Source organism: Cololabis saira, chromosome 4 (genome assembly GCF_033807715.1).
Source record: "Cololabis saira isolate AMF1-May2022 chromosome 4, fColSai1.1, whole genome shotgun sequence".
NCBI lineage: Eukaryota > Metazoa > Chordata > Actinopteri > Beloniformes > Belonidae > Cololabis > Cololabis saira.
The window spans coordinates 44,123,787-44,146,246 of NC_084590.1; the positions used below are offsets into that span (position 1 = coordinate 44,123,787).

Sequence of the window (22,460 nt, forward strand, 5' to 3'; positions counted from 1 at the left end):
CCACCTTCCCCGATTTCAATGTCTTTGAACGCCATCTCCGAGCCGGAGTCGCTGATCAGCATCTCCCCGTTGAGCGTGAACATGATGTTCATCTCCGTCAGGTCGATCATACACCCGACCACGTCTCCGGGCTGCCACTGCCGCCCGAACGGCTCGTTGCCGATGTGCCACCTCTGAGCCTGGTGACGGTCGGAGACGGCGAATGAGAATCAACCTCAGAGCAGAAACGAGGACCGGTGGTCGTGTTGTCTCGGGTTAGTTTAGTTTAGTAGCCCAGCTGAGAAACCTCAGTTAATCCAGTTAGTCCATTGATCATTTCAATAACTGATAGATTAATGGACTGGCTGCAGACGACGTGCACCGACCTTGTTGCCGTTGAAGACGTAGGCGAGTTCGTCCGCCCCCAGCTCGGTGTCGGAGTGGACGCTGGGGCGAGCCCAGCCCACCCTCATCTCCCCCGTCGTCACCGCCTCAAACTCATAGTACCACTTCCCCTGGGTGACGGCGAAGGACTTCTCCGCCCTGAAGATCCGGACCTTGTCCCCGGGGGTCGTCTCGTGGCCGTGGCCCGCTGCGGTGACGGAGAATCGGGGTGAAGCGGGTGCTCGTCATTCAGTGACTACGTTTACATGCAGTCAAAATTCGAGTTATTACTAATATTCCGGTTACTGAAACATTCGGAATATTCCGTTTACATGCGTGAGCAAACAGGGTTATCCCTGTTTACATGGTGATTAATCATTCCCCGTGTGAATGTGTATGAATTTTTGGCGGTGGTCGGAGGGGCCGTTTGGCGCGATATAGCAGCCACGCTTCCGTCAGTCTGCCCCAAGACAGCTGTGGCTACAGATGTAGTTTACCACCACCAGTGAGAATCTGTGTGAATGAATAATGATCTCTGTAAAGTAGGGGTGTAACGATACACTAATCTCACGATACGGTACGATGCACGATATTTTTTTTTTTTTTTTTTTTTACCTTGTCTGCACACATGTTATTGATTGATACCATGACGGTAGAAACCAAAAGTGTATATATGTGCATTATTACTGTATGTAATATATACGTATATATACGCACACATATGCGTACACATACATAAGTATACACATACAAACCCAGTGTTTTTTTTTTTTTTTTTTTTTTGGGGGGGAGGGGGTGGGGGGGGGGTGACGACATCCACTGCCAATCCAGGAAGCAGGAACACACGGAGACACACGTCAAGCACTGGAAATCTGCAACAAAAAACCACAAACAAAGCACGAAACCGGCACGGAGCCCATCCAAAACACGAACAGCAATCGACCTAAATCTTGAGATCTGATCGCAGTCTGAGCTAAGCTATCGCTACCGCTACCTAAACCCAAAAACTAGAGAGCCAGCATGCAGGTGAACAAGCCAGTGTGTATGTCTATGTGTGTGTGTGTGTATGTATATGATCATGCATGTGTGTGTGTGTGTGTGTGTGTGTGTGTGTGTGTGTGTGTGTGTGCATGTGACTAAATGACTATATGTGTGTATGTGTGTGTGTGTGTGTGTGTGTGTGTGTGTGTGTGTGTGTGTGTGTGTGTGTGTGTGTGTGTGTGTGTGTGTGTGTGTGTGTGTAATAAACCAAACAAAGCTCCACCTGAAGTGTATCTATAGTGGGGGAGGGGGGGAGCAACCCCGCCACCCGCGAGACCAGAGGCCGACAAGGAAGAGCCCGGAACCCAGGCCACCGGCAACCCCACAGAGGGGAGAAGTAGGAGGGAGGCAACCCACCGCCTGCGAGGCCCCCCCCCACCCGGCGGCGGCCGAGGGGGCCCGCGGGCGGGGCCCCCACGGCGCGGAAAGAAGCAGCCAGGGATCCCGCGGCGGCGGACCGCGACCCAGGCAATCCCCGGCCACCCGGTCCGGGCCGGACACGCGGCCAGGAGGCCCTCACCCTTCAGGCCAACGACCCCCACCCGGCAGGGGGCCAGCCTGCCCGGAGAGACAGAGCCGCCCCGGCCGCCGACGCGGGCAGGCGCACCCGTCCCCCACGAAAGTGGCCCTCCAAGACCAGAGGGGCGCCCCGCCGTAGAGGCAGCGGGGGGGACCGGAGACGGGCCCGGAGAGAGGGAACCCCCCAACAAGGCGACACCCGCGCAGGCCCGACAACGGAGGGCCCCAGACCCAGGCATCCCATTCATTCATCCATTCACCTATCCGATACCTATACTAATAATAATATAATATACTATACATAATAATAATAATAATACTAATAATAATACTAATAATAATAATAATAATAACCATCTTTGTATAATATAATATTGATAAATTATTAAGTTTTTGATGTCCTGCCAATGGAGGCTCAAATCCTCCATGGCAGGACCCTTCCATACCGCATTCTCACCGACACAGACATACAATCACGCACCGTTTCCCCCTCCCCGGGGGGGTCCAGCACCGCCAGAAGGCACCCCAAGCTGCACGGCGGGCCCCGCCAGGCCCGGGTAACCCGACCCACCCGTCCCAGGCCCAGACCGGTGAGGGAACGCGGGTGATGTGGGACCCCCTCCCGCCCCTTGTGTTGAGTGCATGTGATTAATGCCATAAAAACAGGGAGGAGGGAGGGCCAAGTATCGATTGACACCGACCCCCCCCCCTCCCAAACTACGTGTCCTTGTCAAGTGTATTTATAAAATGTTGAATGTGCAGTGTCTATTTTGCTGTTAAAACCGTGAGGCGGGGAGTGCCAGGCCCCGCGGGACAGTGCCCCCCACGACCCGGACCCCCCGCCTTTCGCCTATGTGCGTATGAATCGTGTAGGGGGGGCAAGAGGGGGAGCGGAGGCCGAAGCCAGGAAGCAGGACCAGCAAAGCCGGCCCTGATAAGACACCCGCGTCCCCCCACCGGCCGTCCAGTAGACGGGGGCCGGCCCCCCGAGCCGGGCAAGGGCCCCACCGTACCTCCAAGGGCGCCCCCGGCGCCGCCGGAGCCCCCAGACGGAGGGGGAAACGGTCCAACATCCTCCCATTCATACTGACAACATAAGACATAGATACCTGGGAATGGTGCCACCCCGCCGTCGCGCCCGCCCGTGCACCCCCCGGTCAGGGGAGGCCCGCTCCCCGGACCCGGCCCCACCCCCCCCCCGAGGCCACCCCGGCGGACACCCCAAGGGTCCCGGAGTCCCCACATCCGCAGGGGCACTTGGCCCCCGCCCAGCGACGGAGGACCAAGGCAGCAATGCCCCCCCAGCGCAGACAGCCACCCCCCACCCAGGCAGGGCCGGGCCCTCTGGGTGGGACCCCCACGTCCACGGCCCCGCCCCCCCCGGGACGCCCGGAGACGCCCCAGCCACAGCCCCCCGCCCGAGCCCTCCCCAGCCACCCCCCCCCCACCGCCATGAGGTAACCCCCCCCACAGGCCCCCAAGGCCCCCACCGGCTAGGGACAGGGCCCCGCGGCCCCCCCCACCGCCCCCCAGGGGCCACCAGAGGCCCGCGCCCCAGACCCCCCAAGCCGACCCCCAACCCCAAGGGCTACGAGATCACCACCCCCCCGCCCCCACTAGGTAACGAAGCCAATAAACGGGGACCACAGAGAGTGCAATTCAGCCGAATGTTGTTCAGTGGAGGCAGACATTATCTCACTGCTAATATGATCTGATAAAAGATTCCTAAAATGGTTGATACATAAACTGGATTTTTGTTTCCAATTTACTAGAATGGTTTTCTTTGCGATACATAAGGCAGTGAGAACCCGGTGTGTCCAATTAGGATCTATTTGAGTGTCTCCCAGGTGACCTAATATACATACCGTGGGGCACACTGGGATTCTGTGGTTGATCCATGTGGATAAATCCTCACAAATCTCCTTCCAGAACCTCTGTACCGGTGTACAGAACCATAAAGCATGCATATAATTATCTGGGGTGTTCTCTGTGCACTGTGAACAGATATTAGAGGTGACAAAGCCCATCTGGAACATCCTTTGTCCAGTATAATGTATTCTATGAAGAACTTTGTACTGTATAAGTTGTAGGTTTGAGTTTTTAGTCATAGTAAACGTATTTAAGCATATTTGTGACCAAGAAAACTGGTCGGTATTAAGAGAGAGATCCGCCTGCACGATGCACGATATTGAGGTCACGGTAACGATACGATACGATATTATAGCAGTATTTTTTTAACAACCTTGAATGAGGAACATATGACTGGAAAAAATTGTCTTTTATTTGAAAGACACAAAATACAAAACAATACTGTGTGTTTGCCCTATTGTTACAGTTTGTAATGCTTTATAACTGTTTAAGTTTTAAAGAGAAAGCCAGGCCAACCATTTTCCACAAACTGAACTAAAAGTAAATGTCAGGTTTGCATTATGCATCTTCAGTTTCATACAAGTACAAATATTTTGCCACAAACTGAATAGTTTCTCTCATGTATGATTTGACTTTTTTATTTTCCAGAAATTTAACAACTAAAATTAAATAAATAAATACAAGTAAATAAATACATACAATTTTACATCATAAAAAAGACTGATTCATGCTCACCTTATAAGTGTAAGGGGAGATTTATTTTTGTTAAGAAGGTTATTTTGGTAATTCAGGGTTCATTATTTTATAAATATATTCTTTATATTCTGATGTAAATCAGGGACTATAATGACACTAGTCAGTTTATCTGTAGTGATTAGTCTGTTTTAGATTGGGCGGAGTGATACGCCACAGTACGGCACTAGCTGCTGTGTTGATGTTCTAAAATCCTACACTGTTGAGGGACATTAAAGTACACCCCTGTTTATCCTACTCACGACCCCAAAAAGGTTTAATTTAATAAGGTACGGCTTAACTCTACACCAGCCTTACACAAGTAAAGGTTCAGAGCTCAAAACGGGACCGCAAAACGGTACTAGTTTCTTCTGAGCGGATTAAGATTTTGGTCCGCGGGTCGAGGTGTGGTCGCGGCCGCGGTCTCTGTCGGATCATGGATGTATTATAGAACGTCGGATGCGCGTTTCTAGTCAACACAATAGATTCATATTAATAACCCAATATCGCGATACACTTTGTCACCTCCACGACACGTATTGTGACGTTTTTGTATCCCGAAATTTCGTGGCACGATATATTGTTACACCCCTACTGTAAAGCGCTCTGGGTGCCTTGAAGGGCGCTATATAAATCCAAGTCATTATTCGGGATATCTGGATCAAACCAGTGACGCACGGAGAACGTGATGACACAATTACCGTCATTTCCGCTTCTTCTTCCTGTATCCAAATTCAAAATGAATGCTGCTTCACGCAACTTTTCGCTCACCTTGTAAATCTTGCTATCCTGGTACTTTCTACCGTCTACAAATGCCAAAATGTTCAAATCTTCATTACATTTATGAAGTGATGAGTCTCCTCCTCACTCCAAAAGTGTGGCGTGGTCTTGCGTTTCTCCGTGTTTATAAGAACTTCCTGGACTCAAAAGACCAGGATTCCTTGTGAACAGAGCATGCACAGAAAACAAATTCCTGTTCCGTTTGATGCGGATATTCCGTTTGGTGTTTACATGACCGAATATTCGGGTTATGAAAGGAATAATCCAGGGCGCCCATGAGCAAATTCAGGTTATTCAAAAGGGTTATTGGTGTTTACATGGCAGTGCAAATTCGGATTATTGCCTATATTCGGGTTTTAAAAGGGTTATTGAGTGCATGTAAACGCAGTCACTGTTGGAACTTACTGCTCTCTTGATCCGGGGGCTCGATGTTGTAGCCGTAGCCGATGAGGGTGCGGACAGCGTTGTTGACGCTGTCGCGGTTGGTCTTCTTCGTCCTCTCGTCCAGCAGGTTGTACGGTACCAGACGAGGGTTTCGCTTGTTCATGATGTCCTGAGAGGGATCACAGATGGAGGCTCGGCAGTAAGTCAAGTCAAGTCATGTTTATTCATAAAGCACTTTAAAAACAACAGCTGACACAAGCGAAAGGACATTTTTAAATATTTAAAAGAGAAGAAGGTGCAAGACCATGTAAAGATTTAAAAACAAGTAGAAGATTTTTTTTAATTGATCCTATAACGGACGGGGAGCGTGTGGTGGAGAGGTTAACAGTTTTATATAATCACTTTTGTTGAAGTGTAAGAAGTCAAAAGTCTTAAAGCTTTGGTGACCGTAAAGAATCTCTGCAACTCTGCTCAATACAAAGGAATGCTGTATGCTGTAAAAGCCAGCCTGTCTTGGGCTCAAATTGGAAGAAAGCACACGCGGCCTCCTTTGAGGGCGGAGAGCTCCGCTCCCGGTGTGCAAATTCTCTCCCTTTTTTCTGGGTACAGAGGGCGTCATTTCTCAGAACAGGTGTCTACAGATTGCTCCTTTTTTTGAGCAATTTACACCAAAATTCGTAGAAACAGGTGTCACTAGGGGGATCCTCCCCTGTGTGCACAAATTTCCCAGGATTCTGAGGAAAGACACGAGATTCTGGGAAAAGACGCAAATTCTGAGAAAAAGACACCTGTTTCTGAGAAAAGGTGCAGGAGAGGGTGGTTACGTTTTTAAAAATTAAAGGTTGTTTCTTTTTCCTCCGATAAAATATACGTGAGGGAAATAATGGAAGAAAATGAGTTGTAATCATGATAATAAATAAAAACTGAGGGGTGTATAAGGAGGAAGACCCGATGAAAGATTTTAGAGTTGTCCATTCAAATGGTTAATTCTCCTGTGGTTGGTACAATTGTATTCTTACAATAAAAACCTCAGCAGAATTGAACGGAACACCAGACGATCTGACTCTTGGCATTTTTTTCTTCAGTCCAAAATTGGAAAAGGTGACACACTTATAGAAACTTAGTTTATGTAGGGGGACCAGGATTTTCCACTACAAGCCAATGAAGAGCTGCGAGCACAGTTGTCACATGGTTAGGAGGCGAGCTGCAGCATTTTGAACAAGCTGCAGACGGAACAGGGAGGACCAGCTAACGCCTGCATGCAGGGCTTTGCAGTAATCTAGGCGGGATGAAACAAAGGCGTATATAACTTTTTTCAAAGTTTTTAAAAGATAAAAGGGTTTAACCTTGGATAAAAGCCTCAACAGCCTCAAATTAAATTTTACAACTGCGTTAATTTGTTTCTCCATTTTAAAGTTAGAGTCCAAAATGACACCAAGGTTTTTGGCGCTATCTTTGACATGTGGTTCTAGGGGTCCTGGACAAAAAACCTAGGACCTCAGTTTTATTTTCATTGAAGTTTAAAGCCATCCAGGCTTTGATGTCCTCCAGACAGTCTAGTAAACTTTTAAAAGAGTGGGAGTCGTGTCAAATTTGCGTGTCATCAGCATAGCATTGAACGTAGATGTTATATTTTCTAATAGATCCCAGGGGGAGCTTGTACATGGAAAAGAGTGTAGGCCCCAGAATAGACCCCTGAGGAACACCAAAAGGGAGAGGAGCAGAGGGGGATACCGATCCCTCCAGGCAGACAGAAAAACTTCTGGTTTAAACATGCAACATGCAAACGGTGCGGCGGATGTTTGCTGAAGGCTTGTCAGACGCCACGGAGGGTTGACAGGTTTGATCACCTGCACGATGCTGTAGGTCCATCCCTGGCGGACCCGGTCCCTCGCCCACACGTTGTGTCCATTTTCCGCCAGTTTCTCCACCAGCTGGTTCTGGTTGGGTGTCAGTTTGACGTGGTTGAGGTCGAGGGGGGCGGGCTTGTAGCCGTTGCTCATCATGTAGCTGGAAGACGCAGAAACTCAAATTCACACCAGCGATTAAGAGAACACCAAAACAAGAGATATGACCGCCTCCTTACGTTTTGGGCAGCTTGGTCTTCTTGAGGTTCTCCTCCGCCTTCTCGTCACCCATACCAACATGACAACCCAAGGCCAGGAGCGTCCTGGGGGACGAAAAGGACACAGAGGTCACAAGCTCTCAGCGAAGGCGGACGCTTCTCTGCTCCCTCTCCCTTATCTATCTGCCCTGCTACTGCTTTTTGTCCTGTCTCTTCTTCAGAGTCTTTTCTTTTCACTCCTCCGAAGCTCTACAATCATGGAATTGATCAACTGGTCTCTTAGCACAATCGACCAAATTTTTGCGACATGAAGTGAGGGGGTGCGGGGGCCCTCTTGCCCCGACGGGACATTCTTTTCTGGATATATAATGGATTCTTGGAAACAGTGGAAGCCTTTATGTATCAAGATCCTGTCTGTCGAGGACGTTGAAGACGCCTTCATAATTGGATTTATGATAGCAGGATTTCTCCTAATTGGAGCGGGGGGATTCCTCGTCTATTGACAAACGCGCAAGTCGGTGACAGCTGTTTTGGCCCTCTCCGAGCTGCCTGACATGACTGAAGGGATAAGCGCTGCGACTAACACTCTAACTTTAACGCTGGGGGAGCAAGGCCGCAAGCTGGATGCAGGCTTTTGCAGGCCATCGAGCTCATTGGCAAGATGGAAAAGAACTTGGAGAAGTTGGAAGCTCGGCTTGGCGGGAATTGATCACAAATTCGTCTGTTTGAAGTCGCCATTGAGGAACCAGAGACTTAAGGCTCACGGAAAATTACTGCTCTGCCTGTTTTTTCAATAAAAATTGTTGATTCTATAATCTGGCCTTGACACAGCGGTTTGGCTGATCGCTGTAGTCACAATCTCCCTGGTGGAATGTAAACAAGGTGACTCTGCCCCGGAATAACCCTTCCCCCTCCAGATCATCCACAGACCTGTTTTCAGAACTGACCGAGCCTTCTGATAACACCAAGGACATTGGCTGAGGCAGCTCCGAGCGTGTTCATGGACTCACCGCCACAAATAAATTTGCTGATAACCACACCTCCCTATTTTCAACGCCTTCCTGGCTATAAGTCTTGTGAAGTTGATGTAAAATTGTCATGTGCTTTCTGTGCTGAGGTGTTTTTTTGCACTTTCTCACTGTGTATATACACAGTGTGAAGATGCCTTAATATTTATTTCGGTCAATCACAAACATAAAAATCAACAAACAAGATAAAAGGGTTTTTCCCTGGTCAACATTGTGATTATTTTGACCGAAAAGGTCTGGGCTTGAAGCATAAAGCTTATCTTGCCCACCTTTTAACAGAATAGAATATACAAGAAGACCAAATGAAGTATCATAAGTCTACACAAAATAATAATAATAGTAATAATAATAATAATAACAATAATGACCATGATGATAATAATACTAGTAATAATAATAATAATAATATCTTATATAACTGTAATAATAATGATAATAATAATAATGATAGCTCTGAAAACAGAAAGTGAAAAGATGCTAAGGAAACCGACAAAACCAATTTCAGTTGTCATTTTATCTCTTTAATGGTAAATAATGTAATTTCAAGTTGATAATTGTATCTTTAATATTTAAAATTCACATTTCATCTACAAATTAAGTCCAATTTACATCAGCAACATTTACTATTCAGTACTTTTTTGAGGTGGAGGGGGGTGTTGGAGCTGGTTATTCTGCTAGAGACTTTGGGACTAGTTAGTAGTCGTGTCAATCCTTAAAAGCACTGGAGTCAATCCTCCAATAGTGTAGAAATAGCGGTAGTGCAGTCGCCACACATATCTGATCTCAGCTGATGGATGGAAACATTTATAGTGAGTTCAACATCATCATCCCCTTCTCTGTGTTATTGAGCTGCAGTTGAATACAAGCTCATATGGAAACTAGCTGAACCAGGATGGAGCTGATGTTCTACAATCACGCAGGATCAAGACATTACTAGGTTTCTTTTTGGTCTCGGTCTTGATCTGAACTAGTTCTGGTCTTGGTCTTGATACTCTTGGGAGTCTTGGGAGTGTCTTGGTCTCGGTTTAGGTGGTCTTGACTACAAGTCTAAAAGAAGACTCCCCCCACCGACTCTTGCCATCAAACCATCTCCGGTACAAACTCACTTGAGCGTTTCGCCGGACATGTGCATGTTGTAGTTCCTCTCCGGCTCGGGCAGACTCAGGAAGTGCACCAGACAGGGGTGCAGCTTTTTGTTGTCGTCCCTGAACTGTGGGGGACAATCAAGGTGCGTTACCTCAACAAAAAACACTTTCATCCCAGCAGCTCTGTTAGGGCTGGGCAATATATCGAGATTTTAATATATATCGATATATTTTCAAACGCGATATGGTACGAGACAATATCGTTTATATCGATTATTTTTTTTTTTTTTAATGATTTTGATTTTGCTTATTTTGTGACAAATTGACTTGACTGTTTTATTTGAGATTTGCACAAATGTTTTGTTATTTGCACAACTGTCAACCTCAGTGGAAAAGTCTGCCTGTTACTGTCTACATTGTATTAATTGCACAGTGTATTTTAATTGAATTGTTATGCAGGAAAGGGATATTTGTTTTATTTTATTCAAGAAACATTTTTATTCTATATATGCAGGCAGTTTATTTTTATTTCATTTGTTTTATACATTTTGATATTGTGCAGACCTCTGTTAATAAAGGAACCTGTGTGACATTCGGCACGAGGCTTTGTATTAAAACTGACTTTTTAAGGGTTTGCCTCAGAAAAAATGAAGCTAACAGAGATGCTATGCTATAATGCTTTGGGGGAAACCCCAATTAAGGCACAGAAAAAATATCGATATATCGAGTATCGCCATTCAGCTAGAAAATATCGAGATATGACTTTTGGTCCATATCGCCCAGCCCTAGCCCTAAGCTCTGTGTTGGTGCCGTCTCACTCACGAGTCCGTAGGTCCAGCCCTGCTCGATGCGGGTGATGGCCCAGAGCTCGTGGATGTTCTCCGCCAGCCTCTCCCGGATCCGCTCCAGGTGGGGCGGCAACACGATCTGAGCAGCAGAGAGAGATCAGGAGGAGGCCGATAAACCGCCGCCCCCGTCCCACCCGAACCCGTGCGCTGGTTCTCACCTGAACCGTGTCCACGGGGCACGGCGTGAACGACGTGTGCGTCAGGGACTGCGACGGGCCCAGCAGGCTGCGCACGCCGCTGCAGTCGTGCTTGTACTCCTTGATGGGTTCGATGCGCAGCCGCTCCCTCGGCAGGACGGCCTCGTAGCAGGGTGCGTAGCCTGGCGGCGGCATGAACTTGAACTCGCCGTGGCGACCACCGAGAAGGAAACGAGCCCTGAGGAGACGGAAGCAGCCGTTAACTGGTGACTCCATCAGGACCGGTGTTGTTTCTGTCAGGCTGTTTCAATTTTAGTCTAGTCTTTGGGTCAAGCTATCATTTTAGTTTTTATTAGTTTTAGTCACGTTCATTCTCCTTTTAGTCGTGTCAAGTTTCAGTCGACTAAAAGTCTGAGCATTTTAATCTTATTTTCGCCAACGACAACTGATGATGATCTCGTTTGAGTGAAGATTGTATTTAGCCAAACCCATTTTACAATTCAAACAAGGTTATCTTATTGGAAAAATAGAAGCTAAAGATCCAGGCACTCGAGACGAGGTGGATAAAAAGATAAAAAAGCCTTTATTAGAAGAGGGCTGCCAACATGTTTCGGCCTATCTGGCCTTCATCAGGGCAAAAGCGAAAGGCAAAAGGCTTTTGCCCTGATGAAGGCCAGATAGGCCGAAACATGTTGGCAGCCCTCTTCTAATAAAGGCTTTTTTATCTTTTTATCCACCTCGTCTCGAGTGCCTGGATCTTTAGCTTTGATTTTTCCACATTGTCTCCCGGGTCCGATCCAAGAGCACCATTTTACAGCGGTCACACCCTAATGAGCCCCTGGTCGACTCTTTTTCTATTAAGGTTATCTTATTATTATATTATCGTTACCTTATAGACTCAAGCATACATTCATTCCAGATACAGAAGACTCTAATTTCAGTTTACAACATGTTTATTTTTCCACATTTATCCCCATCTTTTTCTTTTTCAACGACACATTGAGTTTTCTTTTCCACGTCCATGTAGGAAAGTGTATCCAAAGATGGTCTGTTCTTCTTCTCCCAGCCCCAGAGCAGGGGCCTCATCTATAAAGCTGACGCGGTGTGACACGGAACCATAAATCAGCCTAGAGCAGCTCTGAGGGGAGGGGGAGCAGGTCCCGTCCCGTCTTTGCATCGAGAGTCTTGATGATTTGCAATCACAGAGTGAGCCTACCGTTAGTTTTTAAACTGTAAAAAGTGGGGGGGGACAAAAACATGATTTTGAAAAGACGGGGGGACATGTCCCCCCCTGTAGCGCCGGGGAACTCACGTTGTTTAGTGCAGCAACGGCGTTCTGCTACTCCCTCGCTTTATTTTATCCACTATTTATATACTTTTTCTACTTGTACTGTGACCACCAGATAATGTTGTTTTCCTGTCCTCAAACTCATCCTCAACATTTCGATCTCAGATCTCAGTGAAATTTAGTGGCACAGGGGCTGGATACTTCTCATTCATCCTGAAGCCAAACAGGCTGCAGGAAGCCACCGCGCATGCTCAGTAGGCTCATTCATATGCAAAAACATACCATTTATGGTATGGAGTGGGCGTGTAGAGGGCGGGATATGAGGCGGATTCAGCTGAGCAGTCTTCCAGCTGGACTGTGATTTATAAAGCGAAAATTGCTTGCAAGTGTGCGTGCACGCGGTCTTATAGATCGGGATATTTTTTTGCGCCCGGAATTTTCGGCGTTTGAGTGTACGTGCACTTTTAGTATTATTCCTACGCAGTCCATTTTAAATCAGGTCCCCACGTTTCTCTCTGTAACTTTGTTTTTAATAACGTGAACCTAGAGCTCTGCGTTAACCGCATCAGCCTCTAACTCTGCAGCTGCATCTTCTGGATCTGATTCCCCGCTGCAGCGACTGGGATTGAGGACTAACGTCACCCAGCAGAACTAAACCAGAGGAAACTACTGAAAACATGGAATTAAGGATCTTTGGTAGAACCTTTCGTCTCGTTTTGGTCAACGGAAATTAAGACACATATTAGCAGAGCTTTTATTTTGTAATCTACATTTTAGTCATGTTTTTATTCCTCTACGATATTACATTATATATTTAATTATCGTTATCGTCACATGGCCAGCATTTTCGTCTCATCTCGTTTTCCTCAGGTGATAAAGGTTCGTTGACGACGATATTTAGTCATAATTTTCGTTGAAGAAAGCAACTTTAATCAGGACAATAATCAATCAATCAAGCAATTGGACTGACTTGACTCCGGCGGAGAAGCTGATGACGGGGTAGAAGAGGCTGTCCACGTTGAAGTTCTCAAACATGCCCTGGACCGGGTGGCCGTTGATCCGGAAGGAGATACTGGGCACGCTCAGATCCAGGCAGCAGCTGACGACGTCGTCCGCCGCCAGGGCGTGAGCACCGGGGGACGCCACCTGGCGGGCCACCGTACCTGGACAGCAGAGGTCAGGGGTCAAACCAGGACTCACTTCACTTCACTTCACTTTATTAATATGTGCCTTGAAGGGCGATTAGGTTTGCAGCAGATATACAGGACTGTCTCAGAAAATTAGAATATTGTGATAAAGTCCTTTATTCTCTGTAATGCAAAAATGTCATACATTCTGGATTCATTACAAATCAACTGAAATATTGCAATTATTATTTTAATATTGCTGATCATGGCTTACAGTTTAAGAAAACTCAAATATCCTATCTCAAAAAATTTGAATATTCTGGGAATCTTAATCTTAAACTGTAAGCCATAATCAGCAATATCAAAATAATAAAAGGCTTGCAATATTTCAGTTGATTTGTAATGAATCCAGAATGTATGACATTTTTGTTTTTTTAATTGCATTACCGAAAATAAAGAACTTTATCACAATATTCAAATTTTCTGAGACAGTCCTGTAAACATTCAGCACACATTCATCATACAGCCACATTCAGACATTAAAACATACATGATGTGGGCAGAGAAAAACTACATCAGATGCACCAAGCTCATAGTCCACAGAACACAAAGGAGGGAGAAGCAATAAAAAGGGAGACAACCTGTCCTTAACTGGCTGCTCCAGTAAATTTGGGAAAGTATGTGGCCCATTCATTCAATTCGTTAAGAAGACAGATCTCCCACTCACCCCTGACTGATGTGACTGAAGCAGCTTAGTGAAACCTGCAGATATGTTATTTCTGTTGTGATGAGGGTTGTATGCCGCTTTAAATTTGGGATGTCTGTTGCTATCTCTATTGCAATTCACTATTACCTGACTGATGTGCCTGTGCCTTTTTTTTTTTGTTTTATTTTAAATTTAATTAATAATTCTCATTACAATTTTTTATTTATTTTTTGTAATGGTCCATTTCTGTCGTAGTTTTATTTGTATTTATTTATTTATTTATTTATTTATTTATTTATTTATTTATTTATTTATTTATTTATTTATTTTTAATTTTTTTTATTTATCTATCTAATTATTTCATTGTGGTTGTTCTAGTTTTATATAGGTTGTTCCGGTATGCTGCAATACTTAAGTGACCACTGTCTTTATCTGTTGTTTTTCCTAAAAGAAAAATGTATGCTTGACTCTGTAAATGTTTTAATATAATTGTATACATCTGCAAAACCCAATAAAAAAAGTTTGAAAAAAAAAAGGCAGATTACCGATCAGCATAAATAGTTTTAAATACATTTCAATAACAAAGGTGGCAGCATGGACCAGGTTCTAAACCACAGAGCCACAATTACCTCACTTCTCTGCACCGTTCAAAGCCTTAATGGAGAGAGGCGCAATGGATAATTTGTATCTATTTTTTGTAGCTGGAGGAACAGTTTTGCGAAGGCCAGAGGGAAGAAGCTTATATTCTTGGTTAAGAGGGTGAGTATTGTCCCTGCGAATGGACTTAGCTTTCTTAAGCACTTGAGAATTAAAAATTTCGTCCAGACTGCTGAACTTCACCCGAGCAACTTTAGAAGTAACACGCACAATTCTCCCCAGGGAGTTTTTTTCCTTGCTGGCAAGATTTCCGTACCAACAAATAATACAAAATGAGATAACAGATTCAATAAAAGCACTATAAAACATTTTCATCATTTCATTTTGTCTACCTGGAATTTAGCGAGCTTCCTCAGACAAAAGAGGCGTTTTTGACCTTTTTTGTAAAGTGTATCACAATTCACATCAAATGTGAGCATATTATCAATTATAGTGCCGAGATATTTGTAACTGGTCACTAGTTCAACTGGCTGGTTGTGAAGAACACTACAATGAGGAACTGGGGATTTACGTCTAAAATGAATGCAAACCTCTTTTGTTTTAGAAACGTTACTTTGAAGGAAGGCTTCATCACACCAAGATATAAAATCATCAAGTACTCTGGCCATGGCTGACTTCATCATCACTAAGCAGCTGATGATAACAGAATCATCTGCATATTTATGATGAATCTGTCGGTGTGGTGGCTACGGCAGTCGTTTGTGACAAAATGTATAACAGGCAGGGTCGAAAATCCCATTTCATAGTTGGGGGGGACAATAAACAGTAAAATTTTAGAGAATAAATCCAGGGGGGGACAAGGAATAAAAGTTTTAGCCTTCCTTTAATACAGCATTTTGACATTTTCATCTCTATCTCGCAAACAGGCAGAAGACCTTTCTTAGAGTAATACAAAACAATGGTATTAGGTGGAAGATGGCAATAATACAGCACATCTGACATAATACACTGCAAAAACCCAAAATCTTAACAAGAATATTTGTCTTATTTCTAGTTAAAATGTCTCATTTTTAGTTAAAAAAAATCTCATTACACTTAAAACAAGACTCATCACTGGAAAAAAAAAACAACCATTTTCACCTGTTTCAAGTAAATTTTCACTTAAAATAAGTAGAAAAATCTGCCAGTGGAACAAGATTTTTTTGCTTATAAGAAGAGAAATCTTGTTGCACTGGCAGATTTTCTACTTATTTCAAGTAAAAATTTACTTGAAACAGGTGAAAATTGTCAAATAACAAGTTATTTTTCTGGTGATGACTCTTGTTTTAAGTGTAATGAGATTTTACTGTTTATTATTATTTTCGATTTCGGTTTCGGCCACAAATTTTCATTTTGGTGCATCACTACTAAATACTACTGCATTGTTCCAAAATAATTAATTCTGTCTCAAATTATTCTAGGGGGGGATAGCTTTACTAATGGGGGGGACTTGTCCCACCTGTCCCCCCCGGGATTTTCGCCCCTGATAACAGGGCAGACAAAACGCAGCCTTGAGGTGACCCGGTGGAGGAGGATAAAAAGCTAGAAATGTTTCATTCATGTTTCAGCTCGCTGGGTCTTACCCGACCACAGGTGCAGCCCGTCGAAGCCGTAGGAGTACAGGTCGTCTCCCACGCCGTTGCCGCCCCAGCCCTCCCCCCCGCCGGGGTACGGGCTGAAGCCCTCGGTCATGGCCCAGCCCACCCGCAGGTGGGAGGCCTGCGCCGTCACGTAGGGCTCCACGTGGTCCACCATCACCTCGAAGTACCACTTCTTGTACTGGGTGGAGCCCTCGCAAGTGCCCAGGAAGATGTTGGGCCTCATGCTGGGAAACAAACGAGATGGAAACGAGAGTTTGAGAGGGGGGTTCAGGGCAGGTCCGGTCCCGTTCAGGAGGGAAAGACGACCCGGACCCCGTACCTGGTGGAGTAGTTCACGATGTTGGTCTGCAGCAGCAGCTCCCGACCCGGCAGCAGGTTCTCAGTGATCAGGTTCTGGTTGGACCTCACAGCGACACCGTTGCACACGCAGAGAGAGCGCAGGACATCCAGCACCTGAGGGAGGACAAGAAAATGACAAGAGATCAAACAATGTGGACCCAACAGTCCCTCTTGGTTCTGAAGGGGTCAATAATGTATAATAACGACTACAAACGGATAATAAAAAGTGTTTTTATGAGCTCAGGGTCGTCCATCACCCTGCTGACGGTCCGCTGTTTCACCTGAGCGATTAAACAAACCCAACCTTGTGGTTCCGGCCGTGCTTGTCCAGAAGAGAGATGATGGATTTGATGTGGTTCTCCTGGATGATGTTCAGAACCTCGGGGCTCTCGATGAGGACGCAGTACAGCACCTCCAGAATCCCTGCAGGCAGGCCAGAGAGGAACGTCATGCCCTTCTAAAGTTTAACACGTAAATAAATCACATTAAAGGACTAATATGAGACGTGTTGACGGAAAAACATGTTTGAGAAGCTGAAAATGATGAAATAACCTCAAGGGGTCTTATTACCATCTTTATTTCTCAGCTTGAACCCATTTATTTGGCCATCTGAAGTGAATTGCACCTTAAAAAGATTATTCAGTTGTTTCCACCTTTATCTGCAGCTAAAACTGAATCCACTGGAGTTTGGAAATGAACCGTAGCACAAAATAGCAGCTATGAGCGATGACTTGAAGGGCACATGACCGAAGAAAGAAACCACAGCGTCTGAACAACCGATACAAAGCAGGATTTGCACCAAGACTGTGCCAGAAGAGGGATTGGTACCAACTTACTGTGGATGAATTCATTTTTTCTGGGATAAAATTGCCAGTTAGATGCTTTTTCACGTGTGAAAGGTGCTGCACGCTCTCTCCTGCAGCAATGACCAGCTTAAAGGGTTAACGGGTGCGATTAAAGTCCAAAAACATGTGTGCATGGAAGGGGAAAGCTCTAGGGACGGTCTCAAAAGAGGTGGAAATTAGGGCTGGAGGTAAACGATTACTTTTAAAATGATTAATCGGGCGATTATTTTATCGATTAGTCGACTAATCTAAGGAGTAATTGGACGATTATTCTAATTATTCTTATTTTTCAGTTTTTCGATTCATAAAAACCATAATGTATCAAATACATATCAAAAATCCTTAACAATATAGTTTATTAAATACAGTTTTGCACAGCAAAATTAAAATTAAAATTAAAAAGGCCAGCCTGTTTACTCTTACAGTCCAACAAAACTCTCTCTTGTACAAAGTTACAAAAGAAAACTGTGCAGCTAAACTGCATATTATCCAAATGTGTTAAAAAGAACACGTTAAAAATAACATATTTGGATAAAAGGGCACTGTTTCACGGTAGATTACATATTTTTATAACATAAAGAAAAGTCCAACCATGTGCGTCATCAATACATAATTACACAACATATGAACCTTTCTATGGGGGATGGAACTTAAAATAAACTTAAATAAAAGCTTGAAAGCTTCCGCTAACCGATTGACAAAAAAACGTTTTTCATGCCGGTAAACGGAGTTCTGACCAGAAAACATCAAATGTAGGAGCTGATGCAGATCCTAATTTGATCATGTGACATTTGGTTTTGTAATTATTATTGTCCCGTCCACAAGAGACGAGGGGGGCCATGTTTAGATTTATGGTGTGCTGGTGTGGTGAGGCGTTTGGGACTAAATTTAATGATCTTCTGATGACTTAGGGCTGTTTTTGTTGGGCTGCTGTGACATTCTGCAAAGTGCAAAGTGTTTTGGATGATCCACGTGTGCGTGGCGATGCGTCAACTACAAAATATGACATCGACGATGTTTTAAAGTAACAGGCCTAGTGGAAATGTGCTGATGAAGGTCGGGGCCAAGTCGAGCTGCTGTGAACAGAACTATGAAGACCCGGCAGAAAACCGGGCCATCGTCCTCCACAGTACTGGAGTTGAGGGGGGATGAGGGGGATGAGGGGAGATGAGGGGGGATGGCATCCCCCCTGAAATAAAAACAGTCCAAATCATCCCCCCTGTAAAACTGCCATCCCTCCTTTCCATCCCTTATGTCATTTCATCAATGAATGTGGTTTTACTGCTATTTCAACATTTAGAGTTATCACCAGAAAAATAACACCAGAAAAATAACTTATTTGACAATTTTCACCTGTTTCAAGTAAATTTTCACTTGAAATAAGTAGAAAAATCTGCCAGTGGGACAAGATTTATCTTGTCATTACAAGCAAAAAAATCTTGTTCCACTGGCAGATTTTTCTACTTATTTCAAGTGAAAATCTACTTGAAACAGGTAATAAATTGTTGTTTTTTCCAGTGATGAGTCTTGTTTTAAGTGTAATGAGATATTTTTTACTAAAACTAGATATTTTAACTAGAAATAAGACAAATATTCTTGTTAAGATTTTGAGTTTTTGCAGTGATCCATGTTACTTATCCTGTGAAGGACAGAGTCATATTGATAAGTTCAGAAAAGTGTTTTTTATTGTTGTGTTTTGATGTATTTGATGTAAGCCCAGTGGATATTTAAAGCTTACAGAAGGCTGCATTTAACTGCTGCTATGTCATTCCTGCAGTATTTCTGCAGGTGTTTTGGTCACTGCTATTATTTGTAATATATTATATTATTTGTAATCAGCACAAATTATCTGTCCCCATATGATAAAATCCACCATCCCCCCTGATTTTTTTTTACAACTCGAGTACTGGTCCTCGACCTCTGTGAGGTTCCGACCCCAGAACGTCACAGACGTGTCGTTGAGACCTCAGGAGGTTGTGTGAACATGAGGGAAAGGACAGCATGTTTCCAGAGAGGTTTGCACCTGAGGACGCCTCCAGACGGTCCAGCTTGCTGACCAGCCAGTCCAGGTTGTCGCAGAACAACGCGCAGTTGGACCGGTTCCCCCGGATCAACGAAGCTGTGCAGACACAGAAACACAGTGATGACGGCTCGTCTCTAAACGCAGACGGAGTTCAGATCCAGAGTCGTCCTCCTACCCAGCAGCTCGTAGAGCAGGTTGACGATCTCCTTCCAGGACTCGGCCGCCTCCTCCCCGGCGAACTCGGAGAAGTGTGCGGCCGTGTTGTAGACGTTGAGGCGGTCGATGCACTCCAGCACGATGGTGATCATGCCCTGGGGAGGAGAGAGCAGACGTGACCACCGCTGCATCGGCTCCCCGTGCACTTCAGGATCCATTTTAACCCTTGTACTGTCTTCGGGTCAAAATGACCTAATTCTCCTTCCTTCTTTCCTCCTGCTCTCTCCTTCCTTCTTTCCATCCATCAATCCATCCTTCCTTCCTTCCTTCCTTCCTTCCTTCCTTCCTTCCTTCCTTCCTTCCTTACTCCCTTCCTTCCTTCCATCCTTCTTTTCTCCCTTCCTTCCTTCTTTCTTTCCTCCCTTCCTTCTTTCCTCCCTCCCTTGCTTCCTTCCTCTTTCCTTCCTTCCTTCCTTCCTTCCTCCCTTCCTTCTTTCCTCCCTTCCTTCCTTCCTTCCTTCCTTCCTTCCTTCCTTCCTTCCTTCCTTTCTCCCTTCCTTCCTCCCTTCCTTCTTTTCTCCATTCCTTCCTTCCTTCCTTCCTTCCTTCCTTCCTTCCTTCCTTCCTTCCTTCCTTCCTTCCTTCCTTCCTTCCTCCCTTCCTTCTTTTTTCCCTTCCTTCCTTCCTTCCTTCCTTCTTTCCTCCCTTCCTTCTTTTCTCCCTTCCTTCCTTCCTTCCTTCCTTCCTTCCTTCCTTCCTTCCTTCCTTCCTTCCTTCCTTCCTTCTTTTCTCCCTTCCTTCCTTCTTTTCATTCTTCCTTCCTTCCTTCTTTCCTCCCTTCCTTCCTTCCTTCCTTCCTTCCTTCCTTCCTTCCTTTCTCCCTTCCTTCCTCCCTTCCTTCTTTTCTCCATTCCTTCCTTCCTTCCTTCCTTCCTTCCTTCCTTCCTTCCTTTCTCCCTTCCTTCCTTCCTTCCTTCCTTCCTTCCTTCCTTCCTTCCTTCCTTCCTCCCTTCCTTCTTTTTTCCCTTCCTTCCTTCCTTCTTTCCTCCCGTCCTTCTTTTCTCCCTTCCTTCCTTCCTTCCTTCCTTCCTTCCTCCCTTCCTTCTTTTTTCCCTTCCTTCCTTCCTTCCTTCCTTCTTTCCTCCCTTTCTCGTCTTTTCTCCCTTCCTTCCTTCCTTCCTTCCTTCCTTCCTTCCTTCCTTCCTTCCTTCTTTCCTCGCTTCCTTCCTTCCTTCCTTCTTTCCTCCCTTCCTTCCTTCCTTCTTTCCTTCCTTCCTTCCTTCCTTCTTTCCTCCCTTCCTTCCTTCTTTTCTCCCTTCCTTCCTTCCTTCCTTCCTTCTTTCCTCCCTTCCTTCCTTCCTTCCTTCTTTCCTCCCTTCCTTCCTTCCTTCCTTCCTTCTTTCCTCCCGTCCTTCTTTCCTCCCTTCCTTCTTTTCTCCCTTCCTTCCTTCCTTCCTTCCTTCCTTCCTTCCTTCCTTCCTTCCTTCCTTCCTTCCTTCCTTCCTTCCGTCCTTCTTTCCTCCCTTCCTTCTTTTCTCCCTTCCTTCCTTCCTTCCTTCCTTCCTTCCTTCCTTCCTTCCTTCCTTCCTTCCTTCCTTCCTTCCTTCTTTCCTCGCTTCCTTCCTTCCTTCCTTCCTTCTTTCTTTTCCCCCTTCCTTCCTTCTTTCCTCGCTTCCTTCCTTCCTTCTTTCCTCCCTTCCTTCCTTCCTTCCTTCCTTCCTTCCTTCCTCCCTCCCTTCCTTCCTTCCTTCCTTCCTTCCTTCCTTCCTTCCTTCCTTCCTTCCTCCCTCCCTCCCCTCCCTTCCTTCCTTCCTTCCTTCCTTCCTTCCTTCCTCCCTCCCTCCCTCCCTCCCTCCCTCCCTCCCTTCCTTCCTTCCTTCCTTCCTTCCTTCCTTCCTTCCTTCCTTCCTTCCTTCCTTCCTTCCTTCCTTCCTTCCTTCCTTCCTTCCTTCCTTCCTTCCTTCCTTCCTTCCTTCTTTCCTCCCTTCCTTCCTTCCTTCCTTCCTTCTTTCCTTCCTTCCTTCCTTCCTTCTTCTTCCATCCTTCTTATATCTGTCATATCTGCTTTTACCCTCTAATCTAAACCCTGGCAGACCCTGAGTTCCTCGGGCACCGGCCTTTTAATCATTCCCAATGTTAGAACCGTAACCATGAGGCATCATTTCACTACCACGTCTGTGGAACAGCCTGCTGGAGAACTCAGGGCTGCAGAGACTGTTGATGCTTTTAAAAGCAGGATCAAGACTCACCTTTTTAAAGTTGCTTTAAGCTGATTCCTTTCAGTCTTTCTTGTATTCCTTTGTTTTAACTAGCTGTTCTTGTGGTTTAACCCAGGTCTTATGCTCTTATGGTTTTAAGTTGTTCTTATGTTTTTTTTAGCAGGTCTTGCTTTCTAGACCTACTTTTAGGATTTTATGTTATAGAGGTTATGCATTGACGTCACTTCCCCACTGGACCAGCCCCCTTACTCGCACTGAGTGGCAAAACATCAGCAAAAATATCTGCAACTAGTGGAGAAGACGGGATAACAGCCGATTATCGGCTTAAATTAAAGGCAGTTGGACTTGACAGTGACCCGTACAGTTAACCGAAGAACCAGTGGTCCATGGACATTAATATTTGGCCACCAATCAAGTTTCCTGATATTTATATGTACTTAATTTCTACGCCGGGGAAATAAACGAAGCAAAGCTTGAAGGCAGACAAAAGTCTTGACGCTTGGTCCGACTTCAAGGCAGGATTTGTTGGTGAAATTAAAGTGATAAGGACACCGAACTTTATGATTTTACCGTTTACCGTTTACAAATCCACGTTTCGGTGCCTGGAATCCAGTTGTTTCTGTGAATGGCAGCGATCCATTTGTCTCTCTTAAGCTTATTTTTCAGCAG

At 45.2% G+C, this 22,460-nt stretch overlaps 1 protein-coding gene across 4 annotated transcripts in view; it reads right to left on the bottom strand.

Moving 5' to 3' along the window:
* The window catches only part of ryr1b (ryanodine receptor 1b (skeletal)), a 155,207-nt gene that overhangs the window by 99,983 nt on the left and 32,764 nt on the right, over positions 1-22,460 (bottom strand). For all 4 annotated transcript variants that reach the window (XM_061719889.1, XM_061719886.1, XM_061719887.1 and 1 more), the window contains exons 13-26: positions 19,592-19,727; positions 19,417-19,512; positions 16,853-16,971; positions 16,529-16,662; positions 16,192-16,433; positions 13,110-13,302; positions 10,873-11,089; positions 10,689-10,793; positions 9,888-9,991; positions 7,775-7,858; positions 7,539-7,698; positions 5,710-5,857; positions 366-571; positions 5-179 (exon numbers count right to left, since the gene is read on the bottom strand). In XM_061719889.1, coding sequence (XP_061575873.1) covers positions 5-179; positions 366-571; positions 5,710-5,857; positions 7,539-7,698; positions 7,775-7,858; positions 9,888-9,991; positions 10,689-10,793; positions 10,873-11,089; positions 13,110-13,302; positions 16,192-16,433; positions 16,529-16,662; positions 16,853-16,971; positions 19,417-19,512; positions 19,592-19,727 — 2,119 coding nt within the window. The remainder of the gene's footprint in view (positions 1-4; positions 180-365; positions 572-5,709; positions 5,858-7,538; positions 7,699-7,774; positions 7,859-9,887; positions 9,992-10,688; positions 10,794-10,872; positions 11,090-13,109; positions 13,303-16,191; positions 16,434-16,528; positions 16,663-16,852; positions 16,972-19,416; positions 19,513-19,591; positions 19,728-22,460) is intronic.